The sequence below is a fragment of the Phascolarctos cinereus genome, unplaced genomic scaffold, assembly GCF_003287225.1.
Source record: "Phascolarctos cinereus isolate Bilbo 61053 unplaced genomic scaffold, phaCin_HiC Scaffold_9;HRSCAF=440, whole genome shotgun sequence".
Taxonomy (NCBI): Eukaryota; Metazoa; Chordata; class Mammalia; order Diprotodontia; family Phascolarctidae; genus Phascolarctos; species Phascolarctos cinereus.
In genome coordinates, this window is record NW_027556402.1 from 38,809,040 (window position 1) to 38,832,266 (window position 23,227).

A 23,227-nucleotide genomic window follows, 5' to 3' on the forward strand; every position below is an offset into this window, starting at 1 on the left:
TTCATTTTATTTTCTTTGGTTGTGTACCAATTTGGGGTTTTCTTGGCAAAGATACTGCACTGGTTTGCCTTTTCCTCCTCCAGCTCATTTTACAGATGAAGAAACTGAGGCAAATAGTGTTAATTGACTTGCCCACGGTCACACAACTAGCAAGTGTCCGAGTCTGGATTGAATTCAGGAAGATGAGTATTCTTGACTCCAGGCTAGCATTCTATCCGTTGTACCACTCAGCTGCCCCTCATTTTGCTTTACCAATTCCGAACAGTCCTTGGCTGCTTTGCTAACATATCATTAAACTAGAACTGGGCAAGATTACGACATGTAAGTCATTTTTAAGTTCTCTGACAAATCAGTGACCTCCTTAATGTGAGCACTCTTTCCGCCAGTGCAGGTTAACACCCATCCCTGCCACTCACTATTTGTGTGAACTAAAGCAAATCTTTTCACCTCCGTGGACCTCAGTTTCCTCATCTGGAATGGAAGTGCTGAACTGGATGACCTCTAAGGTGCTCTTCAGCTCTCAATCTGTGTACTAGGTTCTTTCATCCTATGCATTTAATATTTTGTAGATATGACTACAGCCCTCAGCTAGGCTATATGTCCTCTTGTGCCCTCAGCACAAGATTGGCCTGCCTCCTTCACTGATCATACATTTCCTTGGTGATATCTTTCATACCACTTGTTGCCACTGGGGACTTGAATTCTTCTGGGTTGTGACATTTTGTAATTCACAGCTGTACTGCATCACCAGGGAAAACTTTGGTGTTAAAAAAGACAGACTTTACAGAAATGAAATGAAGCCTCATCTCCTCCTGGTCAATTCTAGCCTCTAATTCATTGTTCATTTACTATGCCCATCTAAGATATATAGACAGAGAGACTAGCTCAGTAGACTTTCCATCCAACTGCATGACGTAATCCAAACAATATACATCCTGTATCTATTTGGTCCTTCCTTTGTTTCTCTAGCAATCTATTTTTGCCATCAATGACATCTCATCTGGATTTAAATAATTCTGTATGTGATGTGCTATGTGAAAAAGCAGAATTGGTACTTAAGGAAATGAAGTTGTTTAGAGCAGCTTGACCCAACTAAACATATTCCAGGAAATCTGTGCTATATATAAGGAGCACAGTTTTAAAGGCACATGTGAATTGATTTTCAAGATATCTCAAAGAGTAGAAGATTGCAAAAGAACGGAAAATACCACAGCTGGTATCATTATCCAAAAAAGTAACAGAGAAGAAATTAGCAACTAGTAAGTCTCTGCACATATCTCCTTGATGAAAATAAGAGAAAGGAATAGGCAGACTGGTACAACGTCCTAGAGCAAACCACATCTTCAGGATCACAGTGAACTGAGAAATAGAGCATGTAAGATTTCTGCTGTGTTAATTGCCTAATTACAAAAAAGCATTTGATTCAGCCAAGATAGATTTAAAGTATCTCCTCCAATAAGGTATTTCCCAGGCATATGTTAAGATTATATAAGAATCATTCAACCATATAGCAGCACGCAGATAAATATCTCAGACATATGGATGACAGCTGTAGCTACAGTGATAACTTTGCTCCACAGTCCTTTGATCTTCAATACCCACAAGAGATACAAAAATAGGGAGACACAGACTCCTTACAGGTTTTTGCCACTGTCATGAAGAATTTCTTGAAAACCCCCCCCGAAGAAGGATTCTTCCTAGACAGGGAGGCTCTGCAGATGTGTCTGTTTCAGAGTGATTCTGTATTGACTGATGAAGCACCTGAACCCTGTAGAGCTGCCGCAATACTTTTTAATAGGCTTTGTCAAAGATAACAATTAGTAGCTTACATGAAGTTTGGACACCTTGGTCAATTTCATTTAGTACTTCTCTTTTCCCCTTTGCTCTGGATAACTGAAAGCTGTTGGATATATTCATATACATTTAAATATGTGTGCCCATAATATTCAATTCAAAAAGGCATTTATTAAGTGCCTACTGTGTGCCAGGCACTGTACTAGGCACAAGGATACTAAGACAAACAAACACGTCTCTGTGCTCAGGAAGCCTGCATTCTATTGAAAGGATACGATATGTATAAACACTACCACCATCATCATGAACCACTTTATCATGTAGCACTTTAACTTTTGAAAAATGCTTTATAGATATCATCTCATCTGGTCTTCAAAACAACCCTGGGAGGTAGGGGATATTATTCCATTTCACAAAGGAAATTGAGGCTCCAAAACTTGTCCCAGATCATACAACTAGGAAGAGTCTGAGGCAGGATTTAAACTCAGGTCTTCCTGATTCCAAGTCCTAGCTGCCAAATAAATATGGTACCTAAAAAAAGTACAGTTGAAGATGTGAAGGGTATGTGATTTCATCAATGTGGCCAACTTCTGCTCCTGGTTGGACACTCCTTCCTATAATGTAGATTAAAACTTTCATGAAATAGTCACTAAAGCCAAGGGAGTTGCTTGAATTATCTAGAGAAGATGTTGTTACTAGCCCTAGTGATACATTTATTAAGTATTAATAATGGGACAGAAACCCCAGTCTTTCTGAGTCTCAAGCCCAGAACTCTATCCACTGTTTCACTGCTTCTGAAGATGAAATATGTGTATGAAGTACATACGTACATAGGGGTGAGAAGCACTAGTAACTGGGAAGATCAGGAAAGGCTTTATATAAGAAGATGTCCTGATGGAAGCTGGAGATTTCAGAAGTAAAGGTGAAGAAGAATATTCCGGGCAGGAGGGGAATATTTGCCAAGGCACCAAAGAGGGTGATATAATGTCACATAAGGGAAACAGCAACTGGTCCAGTTTGGCTGGAGAGTAATGTCTAGAAAGGTGAACTGAAGATACCATGAAAAGTTTTAAATGTCAAACAAGAGCTTGTATTTTATCCAAAAGACAACAGGAAGCCACCGAAGACTCTTCAGCAGGAGAAGGTCAGCCAGTCCTGTACTTCGGGAAGATTATTTTAGTAGCCAATTGAAGGACAAATCAGAATGGAGAGATTAGAAGTGGGAAGAGAATAAAACAACTGCAAGGTCTAGATGAGAGATTACTAAAGGTGTGAACTAAGCTGATGGCTGTTGAGTGGAAACAAGGGGATGGTTTCAAGAGCTGGCATGGAAGTAGAGCCTCCAAGATTTGGTGACTAATTAGATTTGGAAGCTGAGGGACAAGAAAGAAACAAGGATGATTCCAAGGGCATTGGAACCCTTCACAGACATAGAGGTAGCAAGAGGAAAGGTAGGTTTATTAGGAAAGATGACTATTTCTTCTTTGGACACATCGAGTATTCAGGCATCAGATAACCAAACAAAGGAGACTTAGAAGGCATAGGAACCAGGAGAGAACAATGGCATGAAAGTCACTGGAGGAAAAAGCATCCAGAAAAAAGAGGCAGCCAATGATGTCAAAAGCTACAGAGGAAAAGGGATGATGACTGAGGAAGGGTCAATGGATTTAGAATTCAAGGGATCATTAGTAACCTTGGAAAGGGGAGTTTCAGTTGAATGTTGTAGTCAAAAGTTGGATTGCATTGCCAGAAGAAAGGTCACTAGTAAGTGTCTCAGGCCAAATGTGAACTCAGGAAGATAAGTCTTCCTGACTCCAGGCCCCAATATCCACTGTACCACTTAGCTGCCCTTGTTAGCCACAGGAGAAATGATTTTCTCATTTGTCCCAATAAATAATAGCGCATTGTTGATTTTCTTTGGCCTCTGCCGAAGCTGAGGCTCCATTCCGGGTGGTGCACGGATAACATGGAAGGCCAGACCACTGCTGATTTTCTTACCCTTCCTAGGAGGCACCAGCAGCTCCATCCCCAGCATCAGTTTGATGGTAACAGAGCTAAGGTGTTGATTTTCTTAACCTCCCCTGTGGCTGAGGCTCCAGTAAGGTGGCACTTTGATAGTTATAGAGGGCTGGTTGCTGATTTTTTCATCCATCCCAAAAGAATGTAATAAAAAAAGGAACGTGAGCAGGGCATATGTAGCAGAGTTTTCCTTTTTATATCTGTCACTAAGCATGGAGAATATCTAGTGTGGGAATTCCTTCTACCAAACATATTATCACTTATTATGATACATCTTCCACCTTTCATTTTTTAAGTCTTAAGTTCAACTGTGATTTTGAGTAACTTGCCCAGGATGACAGAGATGTAAATGTTAGAAGTATAATTCCAGTCCAGCTCTTTCTAACTACAAGTTCAATTCTATCCACTTTACCAGTGGAAAGTGGGGCCTCTAAGCTTGCCAGCACATAGTGACACTATTAATGTTTTATTGTATTTTTTTATTTATTTTGTTAAATATTTCCCAATTACATTTTAATCTGGTCTAGCCACTCCACTGACCCTAAGTTGGACACCCCTGCAATACATTATATATTGTCTTTACTTTTAAAACATGGGAAAATATTTCAGCTTATGCTAAAATTCATTGATAGAATCATTCTCAAAAGTTGGGGAGGGGTGTAGGAGGAGAAACCCTATAAAAATAGCAGGTTGATCATTTAACAAAATATCTTTATTATTTCCTATAGGCATTATGGGATATCCAAAGAATGCTTAAAGGATTATTGATGAGGAAGATGACATTAAAATATTTAATTTTCACACAGTAAAAAATTAAGATTAGACTTTATTATAGTTCTAGAGCTCTATCAGTACTACCTAGAAAACTCATGTTTTCCTAGTCTCTGATTTTACCAGGGGTGGGGAACCTGTAGCCTCAAGGCCACATGGGGCCCTCTCGGTCCTCAAGTGTAGCCCTTTGACTGACTTTTCGATTCAGTCAAAGGGCTACACTTGAGGACTGAGAGGGCCCCATGCGGCCTTGAGCTTTTAAAAATTAGATAACAAGATCTATAGTATAGATTTCACGTTATTGCTGTGGGACTGAAATAAAGTAAGGGATGTAAAGATCTTTGTTAGCTTTTAAGTGCTATACAGACGTCAGTCATCATCATTAATTTGTCATATAATTATATTATATATTATCTATTAAATTATTTGTGTCCCTGAAAGCTGCTAATATCCACCGAACGCATTTTTGCCATTGTAAGAAATACTAGCTTAACTGATGGGATAAAAATGTACTTCTTAACATTGGAAACATCAAAACAAACATGCTTATTAACACATGATCTTATTGAACGTCACATCAGAGAGAAAGGTACTCAAAACTTACCAAGGTGGGGGGAAAAGCTTTCTTATAATGTTAATACACCTTTCAAAATAACCATAAACTATTTTTCATTTAAGTTTGGAGGCTTAAGAGATACTCTAGCTATTTTTCTCACACAAATCAGGCTTTACACTGCATTCAATTAATTCAAGTAAAGAAGTTTTTACTTACTGAACACACAAAGCATGTATCATGCCAGGTATGACCCAGAGCTTCCAGAAACAGATCACCAGCTTCTATGGGAAATTCACATCCATGGCATATGGTACCAAATAGAGCATAGTAATCTGCAGGGAGGAAAAGACAGAGAAATTGATGAGAAATCTCAGTCATTACTTTCCCCAATTCTTTCATTTTTCATTCATTCAGAAAGTACAAACAAAAAATTATTTTGATGAAGTAGGCAAATACTACAAGAAGGAGGCCTGATTTCTGTTTTGTGTACTACCATGTGTATCTGAAAATTTATTATCCTGAGGAATAAAGTTCTTTCTCAAAGAGTTATTGTAAAGTTAACCTGTTTGCTGAGTTTTAAGTGGATTTTTATGACTTTAAAGAAGATATCTGATAAGTACTACTTTAGTAGTGTTAGTTATTAAAATTTTAAAAAAACAAATCAGCTGAAGTATTAAATACCCTTTTGTTTCCAAGTAGTAGAGTTAAAATGTTTAGAAAGTCAAGTACAAGTGTTTTTGTTTTTTTTATTTTTGGGGAGATGAGGAAATGTGAGGAAAAATACTGAGTTTTCAAAATTGTTGACCTGTGAACTGATACAGAAAATGTTCCCTTTGTATCACAACGAATTTTTTAGAAAAGCACTAAGATATTAAAATGGTGGAAACTTTTCTCTAGCTGCACTCATTACCTGAAAGCTACTCATATCTATTCCTTTTCTTGGATCTGATGCCTTGAGACAGGAGTCATTAAAGCCAACACTCACCTCTCCAGTTTCCCTAAAGTTCTGGCTTACTTTTGGCACTCAGCTAGGCATGAAGAGAAAGATGGTGGTAATGAAGACACTATATGACAACTTATGCAAATCCTCTGAAAGTCAGCTTTTGACGAGATGGTTCTGTATTTGGGATTTGTTTTAAATAAATGTTCAGTGAGAGACTTGCCATCACTTCCCACCTGACTGAACTGCTGGACTTCACCATGGTCTCTGGAATCTGATTTGACAAGGTCACTCCACCTGAAACTCACACCCTGCCCACCCTTCCCTCTGATTAGAGAGGGTGAAGACTGGATAGTGGTGAGCTCCTCCCAGATCCTCCATTTAAGGCTCAGGGCAGCCATCTCATCATTTCTGGCTGCATTCCTGGACTACATCATATTCCCACAGCAGAAACCCTCCCTCCACTACCCATCTCCCTTTCCATTTCTTTTAACCTGATGTCTTTTCCCATTAGATCACAAGCTACTTGAGGGCAGGGACTTTCTTTTACCTTTCTTTCTATCCTGTGTTAGTACAATGTACATAATAAGCACTTAATAAATGTTTACTGATTGATATGTTTCTTCTTGGTAATACTTAATTTTCCTTTATCCAGAAATTTATAACTGATTCCTATTTAATACCTCTTATCTCATGTCAGCCACTAAAATGCCTAAAAATGCCAAAGTATGAAGACTAACAATCCAGTTACTAGCATACTCTACCATTACAGAATATTAGCAATAAGGTTCTACCTTTCTGACAATGTCAAGGCTACTTAATATTGAATAGAAACAAATTCCTGCTGTTGAAATATTGCATAGAGGATCTAACTCTGGTGGGGAAGAAAAGGCCCTCAATTACTGTGTCGCGTTGCCGCGGGGCTTCACAAGTGACATTCTTAACTGAGTTTCTGGCTTCAGCTGGTTTGTGTCATAACTATATTGGCCTCAATTTTCTGTTAGTGCACTTTCCTTACAATCTTATGACTTCATGGTGGAAATCCATAGAAAAAAATACAATTTAACTTGACATAGCTTTTAGTGATAAAACATTAATAAGATTTTCTTTTGAAGAAAGAAAAGATTTGTCTCTGGCAAGACTAAAATAGAGTACGTCAAGATATTTTTTCTTTCATGCAGGTTTTATCATTATTAATATTATTATTATTTCACATTACTAGAAGGCTGGCCAAAAGTGATTTTTTTTTTCTGCAACACTCAATTAAGATTTGGCTCCCAAGGTATGGAAAGGTTATGATCAGCATTGGTAGAGATATCTAACACCAATTAAACCAGGCAACACTTCCCCCACATTCTGTCCCCTGACATGAGCCTGCTGAGAAGTATCAGGGAAGTAATTTGGGTTCTGATCCACCTTTACTCTATAAAACCTTGATGTTTTTCAGATTTTTACCAACATTTATTATGGAACACCAAAGGATCCATGTTCCATGATCAAGGTATAGAGTTGGGAAGGACCTTAGAGATTATGTAGTCCAACACCCCAGGTTAAAGATAGAGAAACTGAGGCCTAGTGAGATTAAGTGACTTGTCCAAGGAAATAAAGGTAGTAAGCGTCAGAAGCAGAATTTGAACCCAGGTCTTCTGACTCCAGAAAGTCTTCCTCATATCATAATGCCTCTCATAACTTAATTAGTAACAGTTAAAGTAAAATGAAATAAATCAACAGCAGAATAAGTAAAAGACCACGTGGAAACTGGGAGACGTGGAGGTGGTTGTAAGCATTTTTGAGAGAAATTAAAGGAGAGAGAAAGACAGAGAGAGAGAGAAAAGAGAGGAGAGAGAAAAGAGAGGAGAGAGAAAAGAGAAGCGAGAGAGTGAGAGAGAGGAGAGAGGAGAGAGAGAAAGAGAAGGGGAGAGAGAAAGAGAGAAGAGAAAAGGAGAGAAGAGAGATGAGAAATGATTTTCTATCAAGCTGAAAGTTACAAGCCCTTTGATTTCAGAGGAATAAGGACCATGTGGCTCTCTTGTTTTACTTTACTGTGCCTTCTACAGATGTACCTAAAGGCAGCTGTTGTCAAAGTGGATGGAGAGTTGGGCCTGGAGCTAGGAAGAAAGGAGTTCAAATTCAATTCCAGACACTAACTAGCTGTGTAACTCTAGGCAAGTAACCACTGTCTGCCTTGGTTTCCTCAGATATAAAATGAAGATAATAATAGCACCTACTTGCCAGAGTAATTGTGAGGATCAAGTGAAATAATATTTATAAAGCACTTGGCACAATATCTGACCCATGATAAGCTCTGAATAAATGTCTGTTTCCTTCCTTTTTTTTTTTTTTGGCTAGGCAATAGGGTTAAGTGACTTGCCCAAGGTCACACAGCTAGTAAGTGTCAAGAGTCTGAGGCCAAATTTGAACTCAGGTCCTCCCGACTCCAGGGCAGTTGCTCTATCTACTATGCACACTAGCTGCTCTGCTTCCTTTCTGTTTCAAAGAACACCAAAGGCCCAGAGCCAGCTCTGCACTCCCCACGGGAGCTAAGGGGAGCAAGAAGGAATAAAGAGAGAAGGTATGAGATACCTGGTTGAATTGTGACATCCTTGCCCTCCCACAGCTCAATGTTTGAGTGTGCAGATTTAATTGGTCTGCCCTATACAGTCCATTTAGATAAGCCTCTTCTAGCAACACAGCTGCTATTTAAAAGCAGAAAAAAAGCATTTGTGTGTGTATGTGTTTGACAGGGACTACAAGAGCAAAACATTTATGTTTAAAGGGGGTGCTAGATATGGGTCAGAAAAAAGCCAAGAAGCAATGGCTTATAGAAAATGTTTTACAGTTTTTTAGGGTGAGGTGGGGGTGGGAATATTCAGAGCTCATGTTAAATAAGTACGCCCACTTATTATGAAATATATATGTACATATGTAATATATGCTTGTGTGTGTGTGTGTGTGTGTGTGTGTGTGTGTATATACACACACATACATGCATGTAAACAAAGTCTAGGATATTAAGATAAATTTTTCTAAGGAAACAATGCTAGACAAGACCAGGCTCACTCTTTGTAAAAAATGTGTGTGTGTGAAAGGATTTTAAGTTAAATTGAAGGCAGCTGCTAAAAACATCAGTTTAGCATATTTACCATGTTTTGCAAAACTTTTCAAATTCATAATGATTCTTTCAACATGTACTGTATTCATTTTGAGCTGAGGGAGACAGTAAAATATATATTTATAACCCAATCAAGCAAAATACTCCTAGCGAATAGTGGTCGTGCCCAAACCCCACTGTGAAGTTGAGAATCCTTTGTGTCCTGAGAGTTTAGTATAAAGAGAACATAAGAAATAAAGTAAAAATAAGAAAGCAATAAAAAATACTAATATTTTTATTGGTCTATTTCAATTTTCTCCAGAAATACTAAAAAGCATCATAAAATTCACTCAACCATTTAATATTTAGTGCTCCATCTGAATCATTTTCAAATCCTTGTGGATTAGCATCTGTTTACTTAAAATACTTTATTAGTATTGTTAGCATTTCTGGTTTTTTTTTTCTTATTGCAAAGCATAGCAGAAACTAGAGGAAAAAAGTCCAAAGGCCAGGAGGAAGAAACCTTTGAAATCATAACACTGCACTCAGCAAAGCTTAGAGAGGATGGAACTCTGCTTAAGATGGAGCTTTGCCTCAGTTTTAAGGGGAACTGCTCTCTCTCTACTGTATGAAAAGCAGATAAGGGAGAGGGGAGTTTAATGGCTTCTCAACATTTCCTGAAGTATAGCTTCATATAAAGTGATCTCATCATCTGTTCTGAGGCACTATGAAGTATTCTTAGCACATAACATATATCATATACAAATGTAAGGATTCCAAACTATTCTAAAAACAAATACAGATGGAAGGCCTTGGAGAGAGCCATGTCATTATTCCCCTAAATTCCTTTTTAAAAAAATCATTCCTTGGAATATGCATAGCTTGATTATTGAAGACAGAATTTTAAAAATACTGTTGGAAACGAAACACTTCAACCCACAAATTAACAGAACAATGCCATTTTTTAACTTTTATATAAAGATAACTGTGAAAAAGATAATTTTTACGTTTTATACAAACTTGGATTTGGAAAGCTGAGCTACATTTTTTTTTTAACCTGTAAATCTGGGATACTACCACCTGTTGTGTTTATTCTTACCTGCTGCAATGGTTAAATGATATCATACATATGAAGAGCTTTGCAAAATGCAATATAAATGCTAAATAAATGCCAACTATTATTCTTGTTTTTATTAACTTTTCAAATGGAAAAGAATATACAATTAAATATAAACTATCTCAAGGATACGCAATTTCAATATTTTGAACCTGGAAATTGGTTTCTTATCACATCTCATTTATAATGCACACTAACAGATATTTACTAAATTGGAAGAAAAATATGCTCAGTAGTTAAAAAGATTAAGGGTACAGACTAGGAGGTGGGGAACCTACAGCCTCGAGGCTACATGTGGCCCTCTAGGTCCTCAAGTGTGACCCTTTGACTGAATCCAAACTTCACAGAACAAATGTGTTCTATGATTTAGTCAAAGAGCTGCACCCTACCCCCTGGCACCACACCTTTGCTTTTATTGGAGTAGGGAACTTCTAGGTGAGGAAACCCCCCTCTTTACTGGGGTGAAGCTGGTACCTTTTCTGCAACTTAGAGCCTTAGAGAGATGTTTAGAGCACTGAAAGTTAAATGACTTGCTCAAAGTCACAAAACCATTATGTGTCAAAGGGGAACTTGAACTCAGGTCTTTATGGCCTTACAATTCAAAAAGATGATGTAAGAGGTGAAAAAAAGTAAATTTTGAGAAATAGTAGCAATTTTCCTATAGATTAAGTCTGACTCTTCCTCTTTACCGTATGTCATGTGGGGCTCCATAAGAATCATGCTGGATCTCAAGACTTTGCTCACCCGTTTCACAGTAGGGATCACCATCTTCCAAGTGGAAAACGTTGTTTCGAATGGGCTTATTGCAGGCCACACATACAAAACCAGGAAACATGCCAAGTCTGTTTCAAAGCGTTGATGACTTCCTGTTCCAGAAAGTGAAAAAAAAAATTCAATTATATATGAAAGAAGATGGTAATATAATCGATATGTAAGAGGTTGTTCTCATAGTACTATTGCTCTTTTAATGTTCAGATAGGGCCAGCGTAGGATGTTTTGCTTCCCTGGGCAAACAACGATTATGCCATTACCCTGGGTGTAAATGCATTGGTAGAATAAGAAAGAGGTCAATCAGGGCTGAGAGGTGGTCAAAGGGAGATAGAAGAACAGCCACAGTGTCTACCCCAGCAAGAAGGGTCATGAGGGCAGAGCTCACTCCTGGTTTGTTTTGTGTGTGCGCCACTCCCCGATACGTACTGCTCCAAATGAAGGGAGACTCATCCTTCCTTCTCCACACAAGGAAAAACCTGGGAACCTTCTATGACTGATGACAGAATGCATGTATTTTTCACACATACAAACCGAACACTCCAAACAGTTATTCTTCTATTTGAATACGTCCCATGCTATGACTCTTTCTTCTGAAACTAAGTATTTCACAAATATCCTTACCTGCATTCTGTTTCCCTAAACATCATACCCAGGAAAAGGATGTCAACACCACAAACTTATGTTTTATTTCTATACATTATAGGGGAATAACATAGAGAAATGTCTCACCTCCAAGATACTTTCTCGGTAACCCCAAACAGGTTATTTAACCTCTCAGGGCCCTGAGAAACACTCTAAAATTGCAGGAAAGATGCTGACCTGCATGGAGGAAGGAATTTCCTCACCCAGTAGTCCCCAGACCAGGGCTTCTTAAACTTTTTCCACTCGTGACCTCTCAGCAGCGTTCATTGGCATTGAGTGACCTGAGAGTATGCGCAGTGCAAAGTGCGTATGCTCTGTGTTCAGAACCAAGGCTGCAGTGAAGTTACCCGATTTAACACAGGCAAGAGCTGCCAGAAACACCTCAGATTCATTACGCGTTTGACTTTTAATTAACTTTTGGTCATTGAGCATTCCCAAACCTTTTACTGACAAATTTTTCATAACCCCATGTGGGACAGCAACCCACACTTTAAGAAGTGCTGCCCTGGGGGCGGCTAGGTGGTATAGTGAATACAGCTCTGGCCTTGGAGTCAGGAGGACCTGAGTTCAAATCTGGCCTCAGACACCTAACACTTACTAGTTGTGTGACCTTGGGCAAGTCACTTAACCCCAATCTTCTCACCAAAAAGAAAAAAAAAAGAAGTGCTGCCCTAAACCAATGAAATTATAGACTCAATCCTTAATCCTGACAAGGATGTAATGTAATCAGTCATTAGTTAGTTTTAAAATATTTATGATTACAAAATTCTGTTTTGATTGTGCTAGTTTTATGATAAAAATGTTTAACTCTTTCTAAAACGGTACTAGGAAATATGGATTTGAGCCAATAAGGAGGCTTGTGCTCCAGACATGAAGGCCTGGTAGGTGAATCAAATTAGAAGCAGAATATCTGGTTGGATTGTATTGCTAGGCATCATCTTTAATACCCCATGAACAACGGAAGCAGTGCTCCAAGGTCCCTTTCTTTTGGTCCAACTCTAATGACTCAGATTCACAGAGAATCAGAGTAGAAAAAAATCAGAAGCAGCAAGATTTGCAAGTACAAATATTTATTAAAACTTAAGGCATCAGCCTTCACCTCTGACACTACTGGACTCCAGGGAAACTTCAGAGATTATAAAATTGCAGGTCTGCTAATCTACATTGGTAGAAGAAGTTGGTTGGTCATAAGAAGCTCCTTACATTAATGAAATCACAGGTGTAGACCAGAAAAAAAAATCAATTCTGATCAGTTCTGTTGATTTTTTAACCTTTTCTTTTTTTGTCTTTAAAAATGGGATGGCTCCCTGAGAAAGAAGCAGGGGAGAGACACTGGGGGAAATTATGGTAATAAAAAAAAAAGACATCAACATTTATTCAAAATAAAAGAAAATGACAAAGAAGAGTTAGCTAATAAGAATTAACTGCGTAGTATAGTTTTCAGCACAGCAGATATAGCGGTCAGGAGACGTGGGTTTGAAAACTGCCTCTTACCCTTAACCACTGTGATCATGGTGAGGTCACCAAACTCCTCTGACTCTTAGTTTCTTTCCTAATAATTTGGGGATAACGCTAAGTGCACTCAAGTGCTTTGTAACATTTGAAAGTAGTAAATAAATAGATCTCATCGTTATTAATATGGCTTGGTTATAATCATAAAGCAATTTGGAGGCAATGAGCAACAAAGCAGTAATTCAGATCTAAAAAGAATGCCGTCAGAAATCTACAACAAAGAGATAATTGCATTTGCTTTTATGCCTGGTAGAGCAAACTGGGATATTAGATCACAGGATTGATCACAGATTCAGATCTTGCAGATGATGTAATCAAAGAAACTTGCCCAAGGTAACAAACCCAAGGCCTCTTACCTCAAATACTACCTCCTTTTCACTTGATCAGTCTACCTCCCAGAATGTCCTAAGTCTCTGGGGAGATATTTTCACATCTGTCCTTGCCCCACATTGCTACAACAGGTGAGTAAAGCTTCTACACTGTGTTGTAATGGCTTCAGCTATATCTTCATAGGGAGGTCTGATGCCATTTCTAAAGTGGCAGATAGTAATTTCCTTTTGTCAGAAACCAATTTAATAGATATGATTTAGTTGACTACTTCATTAGGTTTCACAAAACATTAAGTAACCACCAGTCTACTTCCCAGTTAGTGAGATAAGACTATATTTTTTAAAGAGCACTATAATTCGGCAAAAGCTCAGGAATCTGATTTCTAGGAAGTGTGTTGGAGAAATTCCCATGATACTAAGTTGGTTTCCAGAACAAATAGGTCACTGCGGTTTCTTTCTCTTCCAAAAAGACGTATACTCCTCCATAGGCAACAAGGGAAATGCCCAGACTCTGACCTCAAAATCCAGTTTTAAAAACTCCAGAGAAGAAAATAACAACACTTATTTTCTGTAAACCTTGATGAATTCATCTGTCCTCAATTCACTCTTTCAGCAAAACGTGTGGTTTTAGCTTTTTCTGTCGAAAGTCTGTTTCCATTACCTACTCAGCCTCATAAAATTGAAGTTATATTTTAAAATATGATTATGTATGTGTAAGAAAAATACAACATTTCTATACTTCATATTTTTCGAATGTTTCATGAGGTCCTACGGTTGAACCCTAGCAGGTAGAAAAAAATCCCGGTCTTAAAAGAAGGCTGGAATTTAATTAAAACAGTAAAGGTGTCAATGTTGAGGACTATTGTGTGTGTGGTCTGACTAGACTCAACCCAGGTTGCCTTTCTCTTCTTAAGCAAGCAGCATACTGGGAAGGCAGCCCACCCAGGGCCCTGAGAATCCACAGTAAATTATTTTTGCTTGGTGGCCTAGCTTCTACCAGCCAAACAGGAAAACAGCAAGATGAAACCACAGGCTGCCTTACCTATCCTCCTGAGTCTCATGAGGCTATATCTGGGGGGCAGGAGGGTTAGGTTTTGGGGGATGGGCACTTCTGCTCAGTTCTGCCCCCCCCCACCAGTGACAAGAGCACAAAACAAGAAGGAAGGGACAAGGACATCTCCAAATAGAAATATACCCTTGGAAGAAACAAAAACACATGCTCTAAAAAGCTTTCCCAAACTTACTCCCAGGATCTTCCTTTGGCAGCGAACACATTCAGGGGCAAAGAATTTCTCATAGCACAGCTCACAGTACAGGGCTCCCTTCTCCTCCACAAATCCAATGTAAGCCATGGTGTTTTTGCAGTGGGCACAGTTAAACTCTTCTGGATGCCAGGATTTTCCCAACGCCACTAGGAAAGGTCCTCTGTCAAAAGAAATAATTCCCATTTTCCTCAGAAACATAACATCCGTTAGCACATACTTGGAGCGCTTATAGCAATGTATTCGAGTCTTTAAACTTCAGATTGGGTCTCTGTGTAGCACTTTCCTTGGAACCTCAGAGTTCCTCAAAATTCCATGATTATTTGATAGATGAAGAAACAAAAAAGGGAAATGAGTTGCCCATGGGCACACAGCTTAATAAGGTTAAGAGTGAAGATTCAAAGTCAATACAACTTATGTGAAGTCCAGTCAGATGACACCATGCAAAGCTAATTTATGCCCACTGTATGGAAGCTCTCTGTTGGTTTATATGGGGAAAAGAATGGAGGAAAGGACAGTCAAGGTATTGCTCTGCAAAAGACCAATGCTGAGTGTTTTTTTTCCTCTTGCACAGAGAATACATAGATTTTTATATACTTTAGTGATATAAAAAGACAACCCGGCTAAAAATGATGATGTTGATGACCCAAGTATGATAAGAACTAAAATCACCTGATACAGAAAGGTAACAAAGCTGTCATTTCTTCTTGTATATTTTTTCGGTCAATGAACATTTACTAAGCATGTGCTAGGTACTGGGCCAAGCAGTGGAGATACAAAAAAGAGGCAAGAGATAGTCCCTTTCCCCAAGGAGCTCACCACTGTACACACCTGTACTTTTTTAATCTATGCCTACTGCAAGACATCCTGATTAAACAACGCCTGCTACTTTAAAAAATAATTATAATAATAACAGCTGACATTTATATAGCTCTTACTATGTGCCAGGCACTACAATTACTATCTCTTTTGATCCTCACGACAACCCTGAGAGGTAGGTGCTATTCTTATCCCCATTTTACAGATGAGGAAACTGAGGCAAAAAGGGATCAGGTGACTTGTCCAAGGTCACAGAGTAAGTGTGATGTAGTCAATGTCATAGTGTGGAATGATGAACGCAACAACTAAGTTCAAGTCCTGCCTTTGCCAAAAAGACCATGTGATCCTAAGCAACTCACTTTACCTCTCTGAGGCAGACTGGTTTTCCCCCTTTCTCAAATTTTTTCTCAAAACACTTATTTCTCAGCTCTATTAAACACAATCATCCCATCCCAAAAATGAATATTAAACCTAAAGGACACACAGTACATTAACTACTCTGATGTATTATGGCTTATTCCAACTCACATGAAAGGGGGCTTAATTTAATTTAAAAAGAAATATCCTTTGCTGCACATTTGTTTCAAAGGACCAAATGTTTAAAGGAGCTTTTATTCCATTAGTCATGATACAGTCACAAACTGATAAGATGGGTTTAGTCTGCTTAACAAGAATCCATTAGATAACCATATCTTGGCATCAGGATCACAGGGATGGATGAACCACCGTAAGCCTCTATATAATGTACTTTTCCTGCAGCTACAACATAATGCCTTGCACTGATGGAGGGCCTTTATCTCCAACGTGCTTTTAAATTTGTTATGTAATTTGTCCATACAACATTCCTGTGAGATAGACCAGGGCAGTTATTATGAGCCTGACTTTACGGCAAGGAGATCTAACAGACACGTCAAATGATCTGCCCATCATCAAAGTCATCAGTGGCTAAACCAGAATCAGAACCTGGGGAGCCTGATACTTAGCCCCCTATTGTATGAAGTTTGTTATACTGACTTTGAACTTCATACCAACAATCAGCATTGACTTAAAGACCATGGCGGAAGGGCAGTGTTGGACAGTTACACAGTTATCCCTGTATATCTCGGGGGTTAGGGGTATGGTGCTCCTGTGACCTCAAAAATCTGTGTAAAATTTTTTGGTCCTTCCTTTATGCTAGAGAAGAAGTATGAATTATTATGGTATTTAAAATATGTTGATATCATATAATTCTGTACATATATTTTATGCACTTCTCACTTTCTAAACTTTTTTTCTGTGTCATCTGCTGTCCTCTGCAAAGCTCCCCCAAATTTCCTTTAATTTCTTATGCTGACCCACAACATATCAAAACCTTGATGGGGAAAGTCATGAGGTGGAAGGGATAATTGAACACTAGACACTTGACTGCTAGGCAGATGACTTCGTGGCCCAGACATAGAAATCGGTATTAAGATTTCATGACATTTTTCTTCTTGGGGTTCAGAAATTAACATTACTTCCTTCCTTTCTTTAAAAACAGCCAAGCTTTCCTGACCCTGCTCTCCTTCCCAGTATCCTTGAGAAACTGAAATGGCAAAATATTTAAATGTTAGACTTAGAAAACACATATGATTGAAATCTCATAAAAGTGGGAAGGTGTAGAAGGGGCAGGTGTAGAAATCCTCACTTCCACTGAAGTTGCTGCTGACTTAGAAAGTTACACTAAATAAAATTCCATTTTATTAGATCTGTCTCTAGGACAGTACAACTGTTTCCTTTCATTCTGATTCGTGGGAAAAGATTTTTAGAGGAAGTGGAACTAAACAGTTTTGTGAAAACCACTACTGCGCCTTTAAGAAAGAATTCTCAAATGCCTTACCTGCTCCTGACTCCAGATTCCTGTAGTCCTGGCTGCAATTGCCCACAGTGATCTGCCCTGTGCTCTCCAGCCTCCTAGTACAGGTACCTTTCCCATCAGGGCCCTTTCAGTTACATATAGATTAACTAATCCAAACCCTTCCAAAAGTGCTCTCTTCTAGCACTGTGTCAGCACTGACTAATTTATGGCCTCATTAACACAGTACTGAAAAGGTTCATATAATTCCAGATAGGATTAAGTTTCTCTTTGCCCGCACAAGAATAACAGATTTAGATATCTACAAAGTGTAAGAAGGGATTCAGTTATCTCCACAATGAATGTTGTGCACTCTATGAGTTTCAATTAAATACCTGTTGATTGAAAAAGGCGGGGAGGGGAAGGAGTGGCAAATCTGGTTCACTGCACTTGTAAGTATGGCTGAAACCATAAAACCAAACTTTTTTACAATGACTGTCCCCCCCATCCTCTAATAATCTTATGATAAAAAAGGGCAGGCACACCAGGGAAAAAATGCAGTGAAATAGCAAAGGCTCCTAAGAATGAAGGCAGAAAAGTGAAAGAAGGAAATGGAATACAGAGGCAAGGGTGTGTACTTTTAAAAAATCATCCACCCCTGATTCGTGGGAGAGGAAACATAATCCAGGGCTTCATAAGCGAAACGACCTTTTATTCTGAAGGAGTAAGAAACACAGGATGTTTTCCTCCTCCCCTTTTAAAATTAAAAAACAAAACAGAGCTCCATACAATTAATATAACAAATAATAAAAATAATATCCTTCAGTTCAATTTACTGGTTCATACCCAACACTGTCCTCCCATCTCCATACACAGGAAGGTGGGATGTCGTGAAAGGTGGGAGGTCCCTAAGCTTTCTGACCCCCATATTAACTTCAGCTGGCCTAGAGGCACATACCAAAAATGAGGCCATTCTTTTCCCTTTTGGTACGAAAATATCATGATTTCCAAAAAAGACAGAGATGTTATTCCATAGAGGAATATCACTCCTAAACAGGGAATTTAAAGTTTTTGTCCTTTGAAAATAAGAGTGAATTTCAGAAATACCTACATTTCCAAACTTGGGGTAGGAAGCAAAATACTTTTTGTAAACAGTACAGGAAAATTTAGTTAATACTTCAGTCTAGAGTGTCACATGTAAAAAAAAAAAGTCAAGCAAAGATTTATACTGAAATGGGCTCCTTTCTCAACTCTGACTCTTAGAATCCCTAGTTTATTTACCTCAAAACTGAGTAAGCACCATCTTCTGTAAGCTTTTTCCTGATTCTCCTCTGTATTGAGCACCTTCACCATTACCTTGTATTTACTTGGTATATATCTTCTGTGTACTTATGTGCATTTATATGTGTGTACTTACATGTATATGTGTACTTATATACACTTATATATCCCCATACAGTGCCTGACACACATTTGTTTGTCTGTGTCTAACTCTTCCTGACCTCATTTTTCGGAGTTTTCTTGGTAGAAATACTAGAGTGGTTTGCCATTTCCTTCTCCACCCCATTTTACAAATGAGAAACTGAGGCAAACAGGGTTAAGTAACTTGCCCAGTAAGTGTCTGAGGTCACATGTGAACTCAGGGAAATGAGTCTTCCTGATTCCAAGCCCAGTACTCTATCCACTACGCTACCTCGCTACCTCCTGCCCTTAGCAAGGGCTAAATGAATGCTGTTATTCATTTGATTTAGAAACAGAAGGGGAAAGAGAAGAATGTGTGGTGTGCACAGAACAAAGAGATAAAGATACAGTAAGAAAGTGGATCAAGGGGAGGAGAGAATGCGGGGGCAAGGGAGGGCAGTGAGATACATAAGCACAATATACAGGCAAAAAGAGACAACAAAGGTAGACACAGAAAGTATCTTTTTTTGAAATTTAAAAAAAAAACACATCGGCTATGGAAAGTATTTTACTTCCTATCCAAAGTTTGGAATGGTAGGGACTGCTAAAATTAATTTAATTTCCAGTTTGGGAAGGTGAAGCAAATTACAAAGAAAGATATGTTTTCATGGAATTACACTTCTGCCTTTTAGGAAATTGCAAATGACAGCTTTGGAAATTTTTGCATTTTCACAAGAAAAAGAAAAATTGATGGTCTCATCTTTTGGCATTTACCTCCAAGGTGAGTGAAATTAATATAGGAAGCAAAGGATCTTGGGACTAAAGGCCTTTCACTATGCCCAGAGTTCCTTCTCCTCTACCAGACCCCCTAATTTGCTTCTATATTCCTTTGTTGATTAAGGCGATGCCTAGAAAACACCAGAATTAGTCAAATGATTTATTTTAAAGCACTTTTGTGAAATCAATCAGCCACACGGGTTTCTTAGTACTTAGACCAAATAGATGACTGAATTGGTTGATTTTTTTCACTTTTGCTCTGGTATCCATCCCCTAGATACATGGTAAGCTTCATGGGAACAGAGGACAGGTCAAAACAAAACAAAACAAAACCAAAAGGCATAGTATATAGAAGAAGAAATCAAAGCTCATTGATGTTCCATAAGAAAGAAGTGAAGTTGGAATACTGCTGGTAACTGTGATTTTAATGAAGTTAAATTCTACAGCCAAGGAAATAATTTTTCATTTGGACCCAATTCCCCAGATGTAAGCAAAATATATTTCAGTACATAATAAATCTGATTTACTAGATTTCTCTCTCTCTCTCTCTCTCTCTCTCTCTCTCTCTCTCTCTCTCTCTCTCTCTCTCTCTTTTTAGGCAATTGGGGTTAAGCGACTTGCCCAGGGTCACATAGCTACGAAGTGTCATGTATCGGGCTGAGGTCGCATTTGAACTCAAGTCCTCCTGACTTCAGGGCCGATGCTCTACCCACTGCACCACCTAGCTGCCCCAATTTTCTTTCTTTTATACCCAATCTCTCCCCTCTTTTAATCTGTCTTCCAAATAGCTGTCACATTTATATTGTTTATATTCTTATATTCTGACCACATTGTTTCTCTGCTCAAAACTCTGCAGAGGCTTTCTATTATCTGTAGGGGCATTTTCAGGCCTCCCCAACCTGGTTTCTATCTTTCAGTATAACTTGCTTCCTTCAAGTTTCAACTTGGGTGACATTCTTACATGACACTTTGTTTAATAGCCCTTCAAAATAACTTTATTTATTGCAAACATATTGTATTCCCTACCCACACATCCCACAGCAGAATATAAGCTTATAGAGGACAGAGTTTATTTCAGTTTTGTCTTTGTATTTCTGAAACCTATCACAATGCCTAACTTAATAAATATTTATTGAACTAAAGCCAACAATAAATGTAGGTACTCATTTGGGACAGGAAGGGATGCCCCTACTGTTACAATAAGATTTTTAAAAGTCTCAGTAGGGTTCTCCTCTAAAACATCCCAATACCTGCAAAAAACCACACACACACACACACACACACACACACACACACACACACACACACACAGAGAAAAAGACAGAAAAACAAATAAAACAAACAAATAAACCCAGCTATGAGGTAAGTAAATTCTATGCAGTACAACTCAGGAGAAACTTTTTCAATATCGCAAGAAAAAAATCATTTCACAGAATATCACATATAAAAAAATAAATAATGGAGGTCGGGTTTGGGGAACCTAAGTGTATTTTAAGGAGGCAATCAGTTTAGCTCCAAAACTTGGGTGGCTGAATCTCTGAAGTTCTCTAAAACATTATTTTTATAGCTTCATTAGAAAAATAAATTTTGTTTTGCTGCCTGATGTCAGTAAGTTTTGCATTGTTTTGAAATCATCATTAAGTACCAGTGATGTATTGTAGTACTGAATGATGTAATGAAGTATTAATTAAATAACAGTATAAATTAAAGCATCATTAAATGCAGCAACAATTTTCAGTTTGCCAGTCTCCAGTATCGTAGGCCACAGCTGTGACTGTAGAGAAGGTGTATGTGAGAATGTCACTTGAGCCAACTTGTACTTTTGTCTAAGAAATGCTGACTTGAGGGTCTGTGTACCATAATTATGTTCTTATGAACTCTGAACCTACCATAATCTTCCTAAAGTGCTGTGAGGTCTGAGAGGACCAGGTGAATGTGGTCTATTACTTAGTGTTATGTGATCCTGACAAGAGCTAATCCTCCTTCCTAAAACCTCCTGAGTGCATGAAGCTTTGATGCTCAACTGAAAGCAAATTCATGGCTAATTCGAAACAAGATAAAATGTAATAGATGATGAGTGAACAATAAAAGAGGCCAGGCGTATCCTAGCTATCAGTGATTTACTAATTATGCATGCATGAAAATTACTTTCTGGACTAGTATTAAATTTTAAAGCCAATGTGAAGCAATTTCGATGACTTCTCTTACTTTTTCACTGTATTAGCTTCACTGAAGTACAGGTTAGCTAACATAATACAATACATATTTCATAACAACAAACTAATTTTACTTTTTGTTGAAAGGATTAGTTAGTACACACATAATACCACTGAAAACTTGATACTTTTCCTCCTTAACAGGTGTTTCTTCTCCAGATCTTTTGCCGTAAATAGTATTTTATTTTTTCCAATTACATGTAAGGATAGTTTTCAACATTCATTTTTATAAGATTTTGAGTTCCAGGGGCAGCTAGGTGGCACAGTGGATAGAGAACTGGTCCTGAAGTCAGGAGGACCTGAGTTCAAATCCGGCCTCAATACTAGCTGTGTGACCCTGGGCAAGTCACTTAACCCCAACTGCCTAGCAAAAAAAAAAAAAAGATTTTGAGTACCAAATTTTTCTCCCCCCCTTTCCCAAGACAGCAAGTGATCTGATATAGGTTATATATGTGCAATCGTGGAAATGTATTTCCACATTAGTCATGCTGTAAAAGAAGAAACAGAACAAAAGGGAAAAGCTACAAAAACAACAACAAAAATGAAAATAATATGTTTCAATTGGCATTCCAACTCTATAGTTCTTGTTCTCCAGGTTTTTTGTAAGTGAGCACTAAAACCCAGGTAAACCTCAATAGCACAAAAATGCCTCAGGTATTAAAAGTGCCCCTGAAAAAAGTGATTTTATTTTACAGAAAACACAAAATGATGGCAACATGTATAAGTAAAAAGGCTGAAAACCCCTGCTCAGTCTGTAGTGTCATTTACTGAGAGAAATCAGTGCTCCAACAGGTTTTTAACACCCTAACTTAAAACTAAAGCAGCAAATGAGTAAACAAAAACCAAACCTAAAGGAGTTAGAAAATTGGAAAGCTGTTAACTTCTTCACAATATAAAATGCCTCTCTTCCACCAGGAGTGAGGAGCCTGTGGCCTTCTAGGTCCTTGGGAGCCACCTTTTGACTGAGTCCAACTTTTACAGAACAAATCCTTTTATTAAGAGGATCTGTTCTATGAAGTGTAGATTCAAAGTGCCGTGCTTGAGGACCTAAAGGGCCACGTGTGGCCTTGAGGCCACAGATTCTCCACTGCCTCCCTAGACTGTCCCTTATCCCCTGCCCCAGCTATCATTCTGGTCTCATCCTGGACCTTCTGAGCAGCTCTGGGCCCAAGCATATATTGTCCTTCTCCAAGTCAGGGCAAAACCAGAGCAGTGTTTGGGATGAGGCATAAAGGATCAAGAACTTTAACTTTATGCTCTGTGCTGTCATATCCTTATTTTGTTCCAAGTTTTCAGACATTGAAATAAACCTGCAAAATTAATTTTCCTGTTTTAACTATACATTGCATACATGCCTATTTATGGAGGTTAGTCTATGTGCAGTTTCATGTGCAATA

The 23,227-nt window shown here is 38.4% G+C and overlaps 1 protein-coding gene across 1 annotated transcript in view; it reads right to left on the minus strand.

Annotated features, from left to right (window-relative positions):
* PDLIM5 (PDZ and LIM domain 5) overlaps nucleotides 1-23,227 on the minus strand; it is a 216,205-nt gene that overhangs the window by 4,462 nt on the left and 188,516 nt on the right. The window contains 4 exon segments of the mRNA XM_021008362.2: nucleotides 5,357-5,472; nucleotides 11,033-11,111; nucleotides 11,113-11,154; nucleotides 14,787-14,967. Of these exon segments, the coding sequence (XP_020864021.1) occupies nucleotides 5,357-5,472; nucleotides 11,033-11,111; nucleotides 11,113-11,154; nucleotides 14,787-14,967 (418 nt within the window).